At 39.7% G+C, this 18,744-nt stretch overlaps 1 protein-coding gene across 5 annotated transcripts in view; it reads left to right on the forward strand.

Annotated features, from left to right (window-relative positions):
• Nucleotides 1-18,744, forward strand: part of ATP8A1 (ATPase phospholipid transporting 8A1) — a 218,574-nt gene that overhangs the window by 40,988 nt on the left and 158,842 nt on the right. For 4 of the 5 annotated variants that reach the window (XM_035005058.1, XM_035005062.1, XM_035005059.1 and 1 more), the window contains exons 5-6: nt 2,539-2,584; nt 18,653-18,693. In XM_035005058.1, coding sequence (XP_034860949.1) covers nt 2,539-2,584; nt 18,653-18,693 — 87 coding nt within the window. Of the gene's footprint in view, nt 1-2,538; nt 2,585-18,565; nt 18,694-18,744 lie in introns of those variants that run through there. The other variant, XM_035005061.1, reaches the window with a different exon arrangement.

The following is an 18,744-nucleotide window of genomic DNA, read 5'->3' on the forward strand; positions in this document are numbered from 1 at the left end:
TGTGTTCCTGTTTATAGATGTGGCAAGAATTATTTTCTACAAGCCTTCCACAGAGGCGTTTTGAATGCTCTCTTTGCATTTTGTGCAGTTCAGTGGCTGATTGTTTGTGGGAACTGCGTTCCCGCTGCCAGCTATTAGGACACTCCTGAGTGTTGCTGTTTTGGGAGGAGTGCTAATCCACAACTCTGGCATTTTCTCTTGGAGAGTATGGTCATATTTGCACTGTGATTCTAAAAACCGTATTTCTTCTCAAATGGAAAAATTAGGAACTCCTTTGTTTCACATTCATTCTAACCCACCTTATGGTCAGGTCTCTGCAGCTAAATCTGACCTTGAGCTTTAATGATAGAATTTTTGAGCTCAGAGTTAGTTATACTCATCACTTTTCTACAAAAGTCAGCAGGCTGATGTGTTACACTTGATGCTGTAAGTTTAGACAGAAGCCATGGAAAACCTCTAGTTGAACCGTAGACAAGATAGCTTCCCCTGGCCACTCAAGTTCTCACCTTTCCTCTGACCTTTCGTTTCTTCTACTCTCTGCTCTAAAACTTCGGCTTATGTGACTCTTCATATTCACCCACCTAGACTCAGGCTAACTCACCTGTTTAGCATCTAATTTTTTTGGTGCTTTTGGTAGGAAGGAGAATAGCATCATGTGATTCAGTGGTTCATGATGTGGAGAAGGGACCACTGAGAAGCAGTGGATGCAAGAGGCTTTACTCACATGGTATATGTGTTTGGTTCTAGTCATTGACAGACATCAATATGTCATTAAATTATGGAGGATGACTCACAAAGATAAACTCAAAGTGGATGAAAGACCTCAATGTGAGACAGGAATCCATCAAAATCCTAGAGGAGAACATAGGCAGTAACCTCTTTGACATCGGCCACAGCAACTTCTTTCAAGATACATCTCCAAAAGCTAGTGAAACAAAAGCAAAAATGAACTTTTGGGACTTCATCAAGATAAAAAGCTTCTGCACAGCAAAGGAAATAGTCAACGAAACAAAGAGGCAACCCACAGAATGGGAGAAGATATTTGCAAATGACACTACAGATAAAGGGCTGGTATCCAAGATCTATAAAGAACTTCTCAAACTCAACACCCAAAAAACAAATAATCAAGTCAAAAAGTGGGCAGAAGAGATGGACACTTCTCTGAAGAAGACATACAAATGGCTAACAGACACATGAAAAAGTGTTCATCATCATTAGCCATCAGGGAAATCCAAATCAAAACCACACTGAGATACCACCTTACACCAGTTAGAATGGCCAAAATGGACAGGGAAAGAAACAACAAATGTTGGAGAGGTTGTGGAGAAAGGGAAATCCTCTTACACTGTTGGTGGGAATGCAAGTTGGTACAGCCACTTTGGAAAACAGTGTGGAGGTTCCTCAAAAATTTAAAAATAGAGCTACCCTATGACCCAGCAATTGCACTACTGGGTATTTACCCCAAAGACACAGATGTAGTGAAAAGAAGGGCCATATGCACCCCAATGTTCATAGCAGCAATGTCCGCAATAGCCAAACTGTGGAAAGAGCCGAGATGCCCTTCAACAGATGAATGGATAAAGAAGATGTGGTCCATATCTACAATGGAATACTACTCAGCCATCAGAAAGGATGAATACCCAACTTTTACATCAACATGGATGGGACTGGACGAGATTATGCTAAGCGAAATAAGTCAAGCAGAGAAAGTCAATTATCATATGGTTTCACTTATTTGTGGAACATAAGGAATAACATGGAGGACATTAGGAGAAGGAAGGGAAAAATGGGCGGGGGGAATTGGAGGGAGAGATGAACCATGAGGGACTATGGACCTGAGAAACAAACAGGGTTCTAGAGGGGAGGGGGGAGGGGGGATTGGTTAGCCCGGTGATGGGTATTAAGGAGGGCATGTACTGCATGGAGCACTGGGTGGTATACGAAAACAATGGATCGTGGATCCCTACATCAAAAACTAATGATGTATTGTATGGTGACTAACATAACATAATAAAAACTACAAAAAAATGTTCATAAATAAAATATTTACAAATGCAAAAAAAAGAAGAAAAAAATGATGGAGGATGTACTCAGCCTAATTAGATAATGAATTTCATAAGAAGCTGAAAATATTTCAGTACCACTATTAAATGGTAGTTTTTACAGATAATCCTCTTGGGCATCTTCTTTTTTAAGTGAGTTATTTAAGCAAAAAGCTAAATCGGCCTTTTCCATTACATTAAAATTTTAATCTTACCTGTGTAATAATATATGATCCTTCTGAGGAGCTGTGCTCCCAGAAGAGGACTATCGTTTGAAGATGCTATAGATTGTGCTTTCAATTTTAAAATTCCTACCTACCCTCTGCTTCTTCTTATCACCACACCCCGGCATGCTTATAAAATTGATATAGGGTATAAAAGGATAAAAGCCTTGGGAAACATAAGTTGAAAGAAACCTTTCTTGTTGTAGATGCTACTTTGTTTTATTAATCTCATCCATTTTTTCACAGTTCTTGTTTTTGCTTTTAAACTTTAGAAACGACATAAAGCTGATAATGCAGTGAACAAGAAGCAGACACAAGGTAGGATTTTTACATTTTATTTCTCATATCTATCAAATATACTCATAGTAATATATACAAATCACTTCAATTAAATGTAATTCAATTGGAATACTGTGTATCTCTTAAGTTCTTGTTCCAGGGTAAACTTTTTTTTTTTGTAGCATTTATTAGCATGGACACTTAAATTCACATTAGAATGATTTACAGTGGTAATACTTTTGAAAGATAACATTTTTAATACATTTAAATACCTCATAGCAATGTATTCTGAAATACTGTTCATGAAATCAGCAGTTGTTTAGACATGTTAAATGCTGCAAGATGTCATATTTTGTTGGTGAACAATAGATGTTACTCTAGGTAAGATTTATAGAAAACAATCAGATGTGATGTTACTTGTTAAAAGGCATGTTGGAAGCACTTTGTGTTCTACTGTACACACAGATGATATATGTCCAGAAATAAAACAAAAACCAGGCCAGCTTCTGGGAAGCATGTGGCATTTTGACATGGCTCTTTTGTTGTGGGTCTTTTTTTGACACAGCAAAAACCAAAACGACCTTTAGCACAAGACCATAAATAGACCATAATGCTTCTTAGATTAAAAAAAAAAAAAAAAAAATACCCAGGAACATGTGAAATAGACATCTTATCCCATCCCTGAGCTTGCCCCATCTGGGAATCTCATCTCTCTCTGAAGTTCCCTGATGTGATGACGATCAGCCATATCTGCCAAAATTAGCTGGTAATTAAAAACAGTATTTTTATACTGCTGTGATTTTTATGGGACCCTGCCAGATACCCTGCTTTTCTTCCAAAGGGATCATCTGCTTATGCCCTCCACTGAAAGGATTATCTGCTGATTTTTGATACATTTGAGGAAGGTGCATTTATTAAAATATCACTTAATAAATTAACAAAATATTTACTGAGATAACATTATTTATTATGGGACATGTGAGAAAGCATAAGATGGGAACTATATAAAAGCACAACGGCAAGATATGATCTTGTATGGATCAAAATGAAAGGTTTGGATTACATGGTCTCAATGTCTCTCTAGATTTTTGTGGCAAATAATGGTTCCTATGTTAAGTCCTACATGGATCTAAAAGAAGGAGAGAAAACTGTGGGGTAGTTTGAGGTCGATCTATAATCTTAGGGAACACTTTGAATGAGCAGAGGTGTCCAAATGGGAAGACCTTACATGTGTGTTGAGTGAGAAAGAGGGAAGAGAGGTTATCTTGAACAGAGATGAAGAAGGCTGCTGGATTGCCTTGTTGAACCATTACCAGAGTGTCAGATGAAGAAAAGAGATTCATGTCAAAGGGAAGCAAACACATGATTAAAAAGGAATGCCAAGGTCAAAATTTCCAGGGCTTGCATGCCAACCCAAGGAGATTCCAACTTTTCTTGAGTATACTGAATAACTGTTGAAGGTTTACAAGCCAAAAAGAGACAGGTAGACCATCCAGATTAAAGTTGGAGAACAGAGTGGAATGGAGTAAGAGGTTATATGTAGCCTGGGGACAAAGGAACTAGGAATTTGGATGGGAAGAGACAACCATAGGAATTGAAAGGAGAAAAAATCCAGATGTTACTGGTACTGCTGTTTTGGACAATATGCAAAAATACATTTGCATTTGTTGCTGTGTGGCTTAGAATATTCAGTAACAGCTTTTGAACTAAAAATACGTAACTGTTTTTCCAATACATGATGTATCTTGTAGCTATCTCGCAAGGGCTATCTTCAGGGACTAGCAGTTATTTATCTTCAAGCCTTGGCCCAAGAAATCAATATTGTATGATTGAAGAGCAACCATCATAAGCTATGATGATTTTAGGCTACTATACCTTGTACTGATCGGTTCTCCAATTTTCCAGGAACTTACCTACTTCCCCAAATACTCACTTTTCTCTCCTTTTTAGAGAAAATATTCTTTCTTGGTTATCATTCTTGGTTCATCAGTTAATCCTGGATTAACAGGATTAGCTCTATGGCTAAAAATGAAGAACAGGCAAGTGAGAGGGAAAGCTTCTATAGTATATAAAACTCATGTCAAAAATAAAACGTTAGGGCTTAATAGCTATAAAAGCCATTTAAATCAGCAGAAAGCTTGAGAATTCTATATCCAAGAAATTCTGACTTTTAGTTTGATACTTAAGTTTATTTTCTGAGGGAATAGTATTTTTTTCTTTGCCTCGTTGAGTGTTGATTGTCTTTTTGTTTTGCAGTTAGTAGGAGATAACAGAAATGTTTGAGTAGGATACTGTTTGCTGTCAGATAACTGAAATTGCTTCATATGAAAGCCATCTGTTGTCAGTAGACCAGAATGAAATTCAATTTGCTTTCCTGAATTGAGGCAAGAATGGGTGTAGGAGTGGGAAGGGGGGTATTTTTGACAGATAATTTTTTGGCAGGCATTTGAAGTATTTAACTTAAATTTTCATTTTATAAATGTTTACCAAGACCATGTAATATGTGAGAGGATACCTTTCTGTCAGATTCAAATATTAATCCTCTCTCCTTACAGAAATGAGTGTTTTGTCTCCTTATTTTACATCGAAGCACTAGAGTGACTTTTTTCTGTCATTCTCTAATGACTTCAAAAATATAAATTCATAATTTCATTTACAATGTTTTCATCCATTTGACTGTAGACTATCTGATGCCTCATTTTCATGAACTAATGAATCCAATCCAGATGAAGTGATAGATTTGGGACTTAACTCACGACTTCATAAACTTTACATTTTGAGCCTATCATCAATACTTATGGGAACAAGCCATTTCTTGTCCTAGAGATATAGAAGTTGCTTAGGTAGATGGGTCAGTGGGCTGGCAAATGTAAAACTGTAGGTTGCTCTCTGAGGACCTACCTGCTGAGGGAGAGCAGAGCAAATTGATGGTCAGAAGTCCAGGGAGTATGAGTGAGTCCTTGAGTATTGTGGTTCACTCCTCCCAATGAATTGTGATTGCTTCTCTGGGCTCCCATGTTTTTCTCACATGATGGTTTGCGTGTACTAGGTAGGTGATTCCTCATACTCATCTTGGTATTCCCCAAATCTCTTAGCCCAGACGCCTGTATGGGTGAATGAATCACTCTCCATATAGATACTTGAGTACAGACAAAAAAGCAAGAAGAGACTAGAAATGAAAGGAGACTTTTTGAAAATTCATCATCTGCGGTGTAAACAAGACGAAAGGCAGTGTTTTCACAATACTGTATCTGAGACTGTTTTGCAAGCACTGATAAAATGCTAATGTGATGGAAGCTTTTGCTGTCTCTTTACCTTCTCTGTTGAAGTCATCATATCATCACTTTGCCTCCTATGAACACGGTACTGTGTCTACTTATCACTTCCATTACCCAAAGCTCCAGAGCACTGCCAAATTCAGAATGCCCTGGTTTTCTTTGCATCTAAACTTACCTTCATGTTCTCTGATTTCTTCCTCAATATTTGAACTCAGAGTATTTGATATATCTCTCTCCATGTTTCTACACACACACTAGGGGCAGTCTCTCCCTGTTCTCCCTCATCTGGGTTGTTTTGCCAAATTTATCTCTGCAGGAATTTGTAAATTGTAAATTCATTATTATCATTGTAATATGTAAATTGAAGATAATCTCTGTCAAATCTATGATAGTGGTTGAGCAGTTCTCTTTTTAAATTATAAATATATATTTATATTTTTTTCATGAAGTGTGCTATTATGGCTAGTGTGCCAATATTTCAAGTGGAATGGTAGTTTCACATAAAATCACAATGCAGAGGCCCGGGAAAAGATGGGGCTCAGGTGCAGACTATAAAAGATATTGAGGATCTTAAAAATTAAAGTTAAAAATGCCCCCTAATGGAATAGCTTTGCTTTTTTTAAAAAAAATCCCAGGTTTGGATCTTCCCTGAAGGATCATGTGTATACATTCCACCAGTGAGAATAGATGGGAGATAACCTGTGGTTCCTGGCAGCCCATCAGTCACCTGCTTTCATGCCATAGTTGAACGAGGACCACCATTAATTACTAGTTAGATTGTTTCATACCTTGCTTTATTACATAGCAGACATCAGAGTCAGTTTTTAATAAAGCTGTTTTTCTCTGTTTTAATTGAGAAAAGGACAGCAGCAATGAAACATGTACCTAAAAATACCAGATCTCATCTTTAGCTCTGTCTTCCTGCGCTGGAGCTACCTCAGCCTTCTTGGAAGTGGAAGTGAAGTGGTGGTCACTGATAGCCAGTAAGGAGGCTGCTTCCCTGCGGGGCACATAGTTACCTCTCTCCCATGAGAAACCAGTTCGCCCTTAAAGCCCTTTGTGAGAAAGGTGTAGAGTTGGCCTGGGTGGACTGTTTGAGGATGGTAAGCCTGAAACGACCTATTAAAGGCTGAATCCTTCTGGAGGACTTCATTCCATGCTAAGGGACTTGGGATAGCACCAGTTTCCTGTGTATTGAAAAAGTCAGGGCACTGCCTGTGTGTCTCCCTAGAGGTATCCCCACATCGGATCCATCCTGTAGGCCTGAACAGATGCTCTGCCACATGGGCGTCATCAAATAGTTCTTAGGGAGTACTGTTTCCATGATCTTAAACATTAGGCTTAAGAATTGAGCACCTGTATGGCCTAAATCATGTTTTTAGACACTTACAAGATTGTTAATGTTTTCAAATTATTGCAAAGATCTTAGGGTTGTATAAATTTAACTGGTTTGGTATTTTCAACAGTAGCTCTGGACGGAGCCTGCATTTATTTGAGGGGAAATCGAAGCCCAGATTGTCTTTCATTTGTCCCATGAATAAAAGTTGCAAAGTGAGGAGCAGAAACCCACTGAGGAAATTTAGGGCCATTGTTAAAGTAAGAAAGGAAAAACAGGTGTGACTCTGAGCATTAGTTATTTCACTTAAGTCCTCAATGAACATCTACCTTGTGGAAGACCCAGTACAGAAAACGCAGAAAGAAACCAGGCTGCATTCTTTTCCTCCATGAAATTAGGATCTGGCAGAGAGAGAAGATGCTCACTAATACTATGTTGCAGGATAGAACAGCTAGAAGGGGCCAAACAAGAGAGGTAGGAATTCCAAAATGTCCTTTTTGAGGTCCATGAAGGATGAGTGGGCTTTTCAGGAAATAGAGCTATTGGGATGGTAGCAGTGAGTGATTCAGGAGGAGGTGAGAAGGCATGAAATGTATCCTGGGAATAGCAAATAGTCTATTTTGGCCAGAATGTAAAATACCTGTCACGGAGCAATGGAAGCAGGGATAGGAAGGCAAGTTAGGGTCCTTTTTTGGAGGCTTTTGACAACCAGAGTAGAGAAGTTGGAAGGAATTAGTGAAGAGTGTGGCTGTGTTCCTAGTTGTACTTCTGAAAGAAGAATTTGACAGCTGTGTGGAGAGGGGGAGTTGTGAGGAGCAGAGAGAGTGACTTTGGATTAACCAGGGAGGGGGGCTAGAGCAGTGATGATGGGCAGGCAAAGGAAAATGCACAGCAGACAGATCCAACTGGACTCGGCAAAGGAGAATCTCGTCAAGCACCAAATGCTGCCAAGTTAGACTGGGACACCCACTATGTCCAGCATTTAAGAAGTCACGATTCTTCACAGGAGCTCCAGCTCTAAGCGACAGAGCCCCAGCAGAGCCGAGGGAACCAAAGCCCGGTTTCAGGAATTGCGGAATGACTGATTGCTGAGGCAGTGCAGGGAGATCTTTCCTTCAAGGAATTATTCGATTCAGTGAAGAAAAAAGCGAATGATTCATGACTCTGGGGGCAGGACTGAGGAAAAACATTTTGAGAAAAGGGGATTGCTGACCCTTGTACTCTGATCATGTCATCTCACCCATATTTTTGTTTTTATAAGTCACTCATTCAAAAACAGCTTCCTGGACACACCCATAGAGTTTCTACAGGCCTCCCCAGGGCCCCAGGATTTCATTCTTTTTATTTTTTTTTTTTTAAGATTTTCTTTATTTGAGGGCGCCTGGGTGGCTCAGTTGGTTAAGCGACTGCCTTCGGCTCAGGTCATGGTCCTGGAGTCCCGGGATTGAGTCCCGCATCGGGCTCCCTGCTCGGCAGGGAGTCTGCTTCTCCCTCTGACCCTCCCCCCTCTCTTGTGCTTGCTCTCTCTCATTCTCTCTCTCTCAAATAAATAAATCTTTAAAAAAAAAAACACCTTAAAAAAAAAAGATTTTCTTTATTTGAGAGAGAGCAAGAGAGAGAATGCAAGAGTGAGGGGCCGGAGGGGGGGGGGACAGAGGGAGAGGGAGAAGCGGACTCCCGACTGAGTGGGGAGCCAGACATGGGGCTCGATCCCAGAACCTCAGGATCATGACCAGAGCCAAAGGTAGATGCTTAACTGACTGAGCCACCCAGGCGCCCTGTCAGAAGTTCATTCTTAGGAAACTCTCAGCGATGCAGATGCTTCTAGTGAGGCTGGCGCATTGTTAAAAGTTTCATAAATGAGGTGATGGAAGTAGTATCAACTAACTGAAAAGCCATATATAGAATATGGACAAGAGGGGCGCCTGGGTGGCTCAGTTGGTTAAGCGACTGCCTTCGGCTCAGGTCATGATCCTGGAGTCCCTGGATCGAGTCCCGCATCGGGCTCCCTGCTCAGCAGGGGGTCTGCTTCTCCCTCTGACCCTCCTCCCTCTCATGCTCTCTGTCTCTCATTCTCTCTCTCTCAAATAAATAAATAAAATCTTTAAAAAAAAAATAAAGAATATGGACAAGAGCGGAATTCAGAAATTTCCATCCTTCTTTTTTGTTGGTAGACTCTAAGCAGATCATCGTTTAAGTTGACTTTTATTTATTTTTTTATTGTTAGTCACCATACAGTACATCATTAGTTTTTGATGTCGTGTTCCATGATTCATTGTTTGCGTATAACACCCAGTGCATAACTTGACTTTTATATGTAAATTCACAGAGGAGAGTTTTGTGCAACCTCAGTGTTTGCCACAAAAGGTTTCTGCCTTACAATTCTCTATAGGATGCAAGGGTCTACATAGTGAATGAATTGATGCTTTAATATGGTATGATGGTTTTCTTTCTTTGCCAACTTCAAAGCCATGGTCTCAGCTCTGCCCTATCCTTCTCAGTGCACTAAAGCTCCCCTTCAATGCTTACAACCAGGTAAGAACTGGAGTGTACCACCTTTGCTGTGGTTTCTCTGTCCTCTGTGACATCGGGAGTGCCCATCAACCTTCTGGATAACTTGCCTCTTGTTACCCACTTCAAGATGTGGTATGCTTGCCCAGGAATGGCACCCCAGTGATTCTTTCAGTAATAGCCCCATGGTGGACTCTTTGATTTGCAGTGGTGACAGCTTCTCTCTGAGAAGCCGGTATTAGATTCTAAGTGAGCACCTGGCCCTGTGCAACGTTTGATTGAGTCCTGAGAGACTGCCAGTTTCTCCGGGGCCTTTGATTAGGGAACTCCCAAGGGACTCTAACAGACTGTTTTCATTTCAAAAAAGAAACCCATTACAACAAAGCTGTTAAGTATATACTGCTAAGTAAAAACAGGTGACATTTGAAGTATTTGTTCAAAGTCTGAGCTCTCCTCTGCGTACTGTCAGACTAATTAGCTGGGTGAAAACTGTAGCAGGTGTGTTTGGCTGGAACAGCAGACAGAGGAGTTTTGCATTTAAAAGAAAGAGCTGTTAAAGCACCAAAGGACAGGCCATTCTCATAATTCTGCCATAGCTCACTCTCAGTCCCCTCCACCAGGCATCCCTAATCATCTTTACGGAACACCTCTTGAACTCTAATAGTCTACAGGTGTGAAATAGGTGTACTTTTTGGCTCAAGAAAGCTAAAAGCTCAGAAAACGACCCAGCATAATTTCTCGCTTCCTCTCAACCTGGTTGGAGCTGGGTCAGAGGAGGTCAGTTATTAAAAATAACTGTGTTGATATTTTAGTCACCAGCATAATACATGTGATATGGCTTATTTTAATTGTTGTATGGCTGGATGTTTAGGAACCATTTCCGAAGTAAAAACAACTGTGAGTTATGTGATTGACTTTTATCCTTGGCCAGTATTCAAGCCTTGATTTTGTACACAGAAACCTTTATATGTTGTGAGCTGATTTTTAACTTCACCAGAATTCTGTTATTTCCTATATCCTAAGATGGGTCTAGCCTCCAGTTTGAAGAAGCCATGCGCTTCCAGTCTTTATTTCTGGGTTCTTGTTTTATATTTCAAGAACAAAGGAAAGGAGGCAGAAGAGGATAAAAACCTATTCTCAGTTCTTACGAGCCTCAGGTGATGCTGATGGTGGTCCCTGGACCACCAGTTGAGCAGTGAGAGTCTGTGGTACATTCAAAGAAAGGTTACTGTTACTTGGTTAGGATCCTAACTCAGTGTAGAGACATAGAGGTAATTTACACTTTAATTAGTCCAGGCCACTGTAACCTTTGGAATGAATCAATACCCATTGATGGATGAAAGTCAAATGACTGATAACAATTTGTGCTTTGGGTTTATAGTCCGTGGAACTTCATACATTGCTAGTGAGAGTATGGACTGCAGGTGGTTCTTAGGGAAGTAATCTGGTTATATCTGATAAAAGTTCAAATACAAATGCCCTAGAGCCAGCAATGCCCCTTTTAGGATCCTGTCCTATAGAATACAGTCATATAAATATATTCCAGTGTTGTTTGAGGTGGGAGAAAAAAAATGGAAGTCAGAATTCCCATTAATCGGAAGATAGTTGAATACATTATGATATAGCTTTTGTGTAAAACAGTTGTTTCACAGCTGGACTGGAATAGCTCTGTGCTTATCTCTGGGACCTGGCCAAGAGCAGAACAAGATGGACTAGCTGGTGATTTATAATGTACTGAAAAGGGTTTGAAACTCTGCTGGTGGCACCCGAGACCAGCTTCTCTACTTAGTTTAAGGATGTGTATAGATTGATGGCTTACTTGGTGTAACCTGTTATATAGTCTGCCTTGACTAATTGGGGCTATAAAAGACCCCTTGGAAACTTTTCCCCAGGCTTCCTTGAAATTAAGATTTATCGTACATACCGTGGAGATTCAAAATACACATCCTAGGTGAATGGGATGAAATTCCTGGGGAACAGTCCTGGGGAAATGTGCCTGGAAGTTTCTCAGACCCCTGTGCTTTCCTTTTCCTGCTGTATTATATCCTCTACTTTGATGAAGCTTTTTGTGGATGTATCCTATAGAGTCTTATGAAACTGTTCAGTTATCTGACTCATTGTAATGGATGGTCTATATAGTGGGTGGTTTTTCAAAACTGGGTCATCTCTGCTTTGTCCTGAAAGCATCTATGACATGTTAAGAGGAAAACCAGGCTGTCGAGAAGTAAATTTTTAGAGGAAAGAAAACAAAAGTCCGTATGTTCATGTTTGTCTAGAGAAAGGTATGTGAGGACACATCAGTTAGTATTCCTTACATTAAGAAGGTGCCATGAGGGGCTCCTGGGTGCCTCAGTCAGTTGAACATCTGACTTCAGCTCAGGTCATAATCTCAGGGTCCTGGGATCGAGCCCTGTGTTGGGTTCGCCACTGAGTGGGGAGTCTGCTTCTCCCTCTCCCTCTGCCCCTCCCCCTGCTCATGCTCTCTCTCTCTCTCTCTCAAATAAATAAATAAAATCTTTTTTAAAAAAAAAAGTGACATGAGATGAGAGGATGTCAGCTTTCCTGTTATATAGCTCTATTTGGCTTGTTACAAACATGCATTGACTTTGTTTTTGATAGAAAACATTGTCCACTGTTATGTATTTAAAAGTTTCTTAGGGGCACCTGGTGGTTCAATCATGTGTCAGACTCATGATTTAGCTCAGGTCGTGATCTCAAGGTCCTGAGATTAAGCCCCACCTCTGGTTCAGGGCTCAGCATATAGTCTGCTTGAGATTCTCTCTGTCCCTCTCCCTCCGCTCCTCCCCTTGCTCATGCGCACTCTAAATAAAAAATAAAATCTCTAAAAAATAATAAAAAATAAAAGTTTCTTCGCCCTGTAAATTTTTGCAGCAAGCCACATTTCTCATGGATCGCCTCAACAGTGAATTTTCAGGAAATGTTTGGGTGGAGGCAGAGAGTCCCTAGGAGATAATATAGGAGGGTGGGTGAATTGAGAGAGAGGGAAGTGCAGGAAGGTCAGTTAGGGGAAGGAGGTAGATCGGTTCAAATGTGCAGAAAGAAGAGATGGGGGCACCTGGGTGGCTCAGTTGGCTAAGCATCCTAGGATCAAGCCCCACATCAGGCTCCCTGTGCCCCTGCCTGCTTCTCCCTCTGCTGCCACTCTGCCTACTTGTGCACGCATGCACGCACGCTCTCTGTCAAATAAGTAAATAAAATCTTTTTTTTAAAAAGATTTTATTTATTTATTTGAGAGAGAGAATGAGAGACAGCACGAGAGGGAAGAGGGTCAGAGGGAGAAGCAGACTCCCCGCTGAGCAGGGAGCCCGATGCGGGACTCGATCCCAGGACTCCGGGATCATGACCTGAGCCGAAGGCAGTCGCTCAACCAACTGAGCCACCCAGGCGCCCCATAAGTAAATAAAATCTTAAAAAAAAAAAAAAAAGATGGGAGCAAAGTTGAGGGGAAAGGAGCAGCAGGGAGGGAGAATGGAGACATGAAGCAGATTTGAAGGATTGTTTTCCATGGTTCTGCGAAAAGTACCACAGGTTTCCACCCTTGTTAGTGGAGCGAGGACTCCCTGGTGTGCTCTGCTGAGTTTGGGAAGCCTGTTATGACACTTCCATCTTGTTCAGGGAAACCCAGTAGAGTGGTTCGGGCTATTTTTAGATGTGAACTAACAAACAGCTGCAAAGTGGCAGCATTTCAAGGAGGGCTAGTTTATTATTTTTTTAAGATTGATTTATTTATCGTAGCATAAGTGGAGAGAGGAGCAGAGAGAGAGAATCCTCGAGCAGACTCCCCACTGAGTGCAGAGACCATGGGGTGCGGGGCTCAATCCCAGGACCCTGAGATCATGACCTGAGCTGAGAACAGGAGGCCGGAGCTTGACTGACTGAGCCACCCAGGTGCCCCTAGGAGAGCTAGTGAGATTACAGATCTAGAAGAGGTGGCCTGGAGCTGACATCATAGGACATTCATGTTAGTGTGTCCGATGGTTATATAAACATTTCTAACTGCTCCCACTGGAATCATTTTAGGAACTTACAAAACTGAGAAGTCTATTTTTAAGCAAATGTTTAAGTAGTTCATTGGCATCTTTTTATGTAGCTGTTTTTATTGAGTTATAATTCACTTGCTATAAAGTCATTATTTTCAAGTATACATTTCAATGTTTTTTCGTGTATTCAAAGTTATAGACCCATCATCACTGATTCCAGAACATTTTCATCAACCCAAAGAGACCCATATATGTAAGCATTCAATCCCCACACCCCTCTTCCACGAGCCCCTGACATCCATTAATCTACATTCTGTATCTATGAATTTGTCTACTCCAGATATTTTATACAAATGGGATCACATGATGTGTGGCCTTTTTTGTCTGGTTCTTTTCAGTTAAACTTCAGGATTCATTCATGTTGTAGCATGTATCAGCATTTCATTCCTTTTTATGACTGAATAATATTCCATCATTTGGATGTACCTCATTTTATTTAACCATTCATTAATTGATGGAATTTGGGTGGTTTCTACTTTTTGGCTATTGTGAATAATGCTACAATAAATATTTGTGTACAAGTTCTCCTGTGAACATATGTTTTTGGTTCTCTCGGATATATACTTAGTTGTGGAATTTCTGGGTCATGGTAGCTCGGTGCTTAACTTTTTGAGGAATTGCCAACATGTTTTTCTATATAGCTATTTTTTTAAAACATTGTGTGTATGTTGTTCTTAACATGGGACCTACTGGGAGACAGGGTTGTATCTTGAGTAAATCTATGTAACTGTTCTTGTGGCTTCATATGGTCCCAAACACACCATTAGATCCAGCTTTTCATCCAGCAAGAATTCACTGAGCACCTTTGCATCACTGTGTTGTAATACTGGGAACTGAGCAGTGAACAGAATAGAGAATGTTCCCATTGTCACAGATCTTACAGTCTGGGGCAGAAGATGGCCCTTACATATCGTCTCTCAACTAAATATATAGTAAAACTGCCTTAAGTGCTCTGAAGGAAAAAGTGCAGGAAGCTTATTTAGACTTGAGGGTAGTGGGAAAGGAGTGGGCTTCACTAAATGTCCCCTGAAAGCTGAAGATCCAGAGTTTATGTAGGAGTTATCTAGGTGAGGGTGGAGGGAAAGAGTGTTCCAGTCATGGAAACATGCAGAGGATTTTGAGGCAGGAAAGCGCATGTTGCTTTCACACAGAAGGCATGGGGAGGAGGCAGAGGCAGAGGCAGGAGGTGATAGTAGAGAGTAGGCAGGAGCTGCTAATCAAGGGCCTTCTAGATGCTTGGATTTATTTTATGAGCCAAGAGGAGACAGTTGAAGAGTTTTGAGCAAGGGATGACCTAATTTGCATATGTGTGTGTATGTGTGTAAGGATATGTGGATTGATACATATATGTAAAATCATTATGTATAGTCACTACAGCTATACTGTAGAAATTAATGTGAAAGAGATCAAGAGTGAATGTGAGAAACTAGTCGTCAGGCTAGCTAGGACATGATGGTTGCTTGAAGTAGAAGTGCTGGTATTGGTGACGGTGGAGGAGATACAATTTGGCAGAATTTGAGATGCTTGGGGCATAAAATCAACAGGACATTTTTAGTAGTAAAAATTATTCCTGATTTTCTGGAGCACCTGGGTGGCTCAGTCAGTTAAGCATCTGCCTTTGGCTCAGGTCATGATCCCAGGGTCCTGGGATCGAGCCCCACATCAGGCTCCCTGCTCAGTGGGGAGTCTGCTTCTCTCTCCCTTTGCTCTTCCCCCTGCTCATGTTTTCTCTCTCTGTCTCTCAAAAAATAAAATCTTTAAAAAATTGTTCCTGATTTTCAAAAAAATTTTTTTTGCAGAAGAGTGTAAAAAGTAAAGAGATTAACAGTGAGGCAGATGAGCATAATAAAGCCAATCCAAATCACAATACAGCATCGTTAATGAGAGGAATTTAAGTTTCTTAGGAAGTATATTGCTACAAAAACAAGAAAACCCTACCCAAACTAATAAATGAATTTAAAAAAATTGTAAGATGACAAGGTCATTGTATGAAAGTGTAATCCATTTCTATATACTACCAATAACCAGTGGGGAATGGAGTAAAAATACCATTTAAAATATAAGAAAAAGTTATCAAATATCAATAAATAAATCTAATGAAAGACCCATCCACTGTAAATGGGAATCTGAAAGTTTTGAGAGAAAGTTAAACATATATCTGAGAGAAGTTAATGAAGATGTAAATAAATACAGAGATACAGCTTGTCCATGAATTGACTCACCCCAAATCAAAATCCCAAATCACAAAAATTAATGATTTGACTCTAAAATTTATATGGAAATGCAAAGAACTTAGAATAGCCAAAACAGTATTTAAAAAGTATGAAGTGGAGGACTTACCTAATTTCAAAACTTACCATAAAGTTAGAATAATCAAGATGGTGTATATTGATGTGACAATATGCAAAGTGATCAATAAAATAAATAGAGTCTAGAAATGTATTTACTATAGCACCATGTTAATTTAATTGAGAAAAGTCAAGTCTTTTTTTTTTTTTACTTTAAGGAGAAATACGTGTATTTTTTTCCCTCAAATTTTTATTTAAATTCCAGTTAACATACAGTGTAATATTAGCTTCAGGTGTAGAATTTAGTGATTCATCACTTACAAACAGAATCTCAGATACATACGGTATGAGTCAGTGTATATGAAATGCAAGACTAATCTATGGTGACTAATTTATATTTGCCTCTGAGGATGGAGGGATGGATTTTAAAGGAGCATGAGGGATCTTTCTGGAATTCTATATCTTGTTGTGAGTGGTGGAGTCACAAGTGTTTACAATTTTCAGAACTCACTGGACAAAACACTTAAGATCTGTACCATTTGTTATGCCTCAATTAACAAAAGAAAACCTGGGAAGCGTGAGCCAGACAGTTGCCCTAAATAAGGGAGGCAGACTGGGAGTGAAGCAGCAGGAAACCATGAATGTGGTGATAAAACAGTGAGCCCCCTGGAAAGAGGCGGCCACCCCTCTCTGCTCCAAGCACAGGCGGGAATTGACTGACCTTCTGAGCTTTCCGGATAAGCTGACGTCTTCGTTTTCATGCCAACTCTCGGTTGTAGAAATAGTGGACACTGAGTTTTTAAAAACTTAAGTGTTGCAATTGAGGGGAGTGTTAACTAATATGAGATAGAATCAGAAGAAAATAAATGGCAGTGAAGGGCTGTAGCTACTATTGAACAGTATTCTTCTAATTTAAAGTACTGCAAAATTTAGCACCATTATTTACAGCATCAGTTCATCTTGGTTATGGTCAATCAGAGCAGCACTTGGCTAGCTGTCTTTGTTGAGTACTTATATATTATAGCTACTGGGGTAAGCCATTAAAGGGCAGAGTGCTCTCATTTATTCTTTATAACAGCTACTTTTGAGGAAGACACTGCTAAGCAATGACAGACAACATCTATAAACCCAGGGCTTTTTACTCTTTTCTCATGCCCTGACCCTCTCATGCTCAGGGAACAGCATCAAAGAGCAGGTTTATTCCTGGGATCATTTGGTAAACTCTGCAGGGATTCGAGTTTTGTGTATTAGAATATACTGGTCACTTTTGGATGCCTATGGTTCCGATCCTTGACCCATAACTGTATGATACTGTAAAAATTCTAAACTTTAAAGTAAAAGTTATAGGTAGAGATATTTTATTGGAACTATTTTAGTGTTAGTGCTCCAACTTGGAATTATTCTTTTTTTTAACTTAATGAAGTTGATTCACCAAAACTCACTGTAGGATAGTCATTGTTGCACTTATTCATTTGGTTAACAAGCACTGGAGTGTATTCGGTGCTAGGAGTTTTGCTATGGAGGTTCTGTGGGAAAATGAATAAGACAGCCCTGTGTTCAAGAATTTTGAAAAAAAAGATTGCATTTACATTAAAATAATTTATAATACTGACCACAAGACCAGTTGGTATGTCATTAATGTTAGATTTGCTATTTAACGTTTTGGAGATAATTATCATTGTAATTTACTTCGGAGGGCTCAGGCTTCAACTTTTCTAATATCAAAAGAAACTGAACCTAATGTTTTATACCTATAAATTATTCATCCTGCAAATATTTACTGAGTGGCTACTTTGTGCCAGGGACCATGCTGTTTCCAGAGCAAATACTAGTTTTGCCCCGATGAAATTTACTGTCAGGATAATTTGTGGACCAAACTTGACTTATTCCTTTTCTTAAGTACTAAGTGCTGTGCTTTCTACCTCACGTTATTGTCTTTACTGTTCATTTTACCTTTTAGCGTCTTTTGTTATATTCAGTATTATGCCACAGACCCCTAGTAGGGAAGGGAAAAAAGGTGGACTGAGCAACTCTGCTGCTGTGGCACAGTAATGAAACCCTAATAAAAGACCCCTGTATCGTAATTTAATAGTAATCCTCTTCTTTCATTTCTTCTCTGTAAACCAAATACGGAAACTTCTGCAATTTTGCATTATCCTAAAACTAAAGGTGCAGATTCCTTATCTGTTTGTGTGTTGTTACTACTAACCAATTTGAAATCTATTTCTCCTGTGCTTGTAAATCCTTTTTTTTTTTTTTTATTTTAAACATTGCTACTGTTATGGCTTCTGAGATGTTTTTTAAGCTTGTCACTTCCTTTTCACATCATTTTTGTGGCTTCCTTCTCCAGCTGTGGCCTGTAATTCTTCTATGTACTGAAGAAAGCCCTTGTAGCACCAATGAGATTGCCCTCTGTGAGCAGTGTTTCACTGTGGGATCTAAAATGTGCATAGGTTGTTTCTAATTCTTGGTATAATTTTATACATCTTTGCAGTCATAATTAATTTTTAAACCTGTAAAAATTGCTGCAAGTTAATTTTTTTGAGGCTATCCACTTAAAATGATCGTTTCCTCAGAAGCAGGCTTTTGGGAAGTAGTAAAAATGTTAAAAATGTCACCTTTTCTCTTTCCAGTTTTGAGAAATGGTGCTTGGGAAATTGTGCACTGGGAAAAGGTATGCATTGATTTTTATTTTGTTCCAGAAGAATTGCATAGATGTGTACTC

Source organism: Mirounga leonina, unplaced genomic scaffold, assembly GCF_011800145.1.
Source record: "Mirounga leonina isolate KUSES-001 unplaced genomic scaffold, KU_Mleo_1.0 Mir_129, whole genome shotgun sequence".
In the NCBI taxonomy this organism is placed as follows: Eukaryota; Metazoa; Chordata; class Mammalia; order Carnivora; family Phocidae; genus Mirounga; species Mirounga leonina.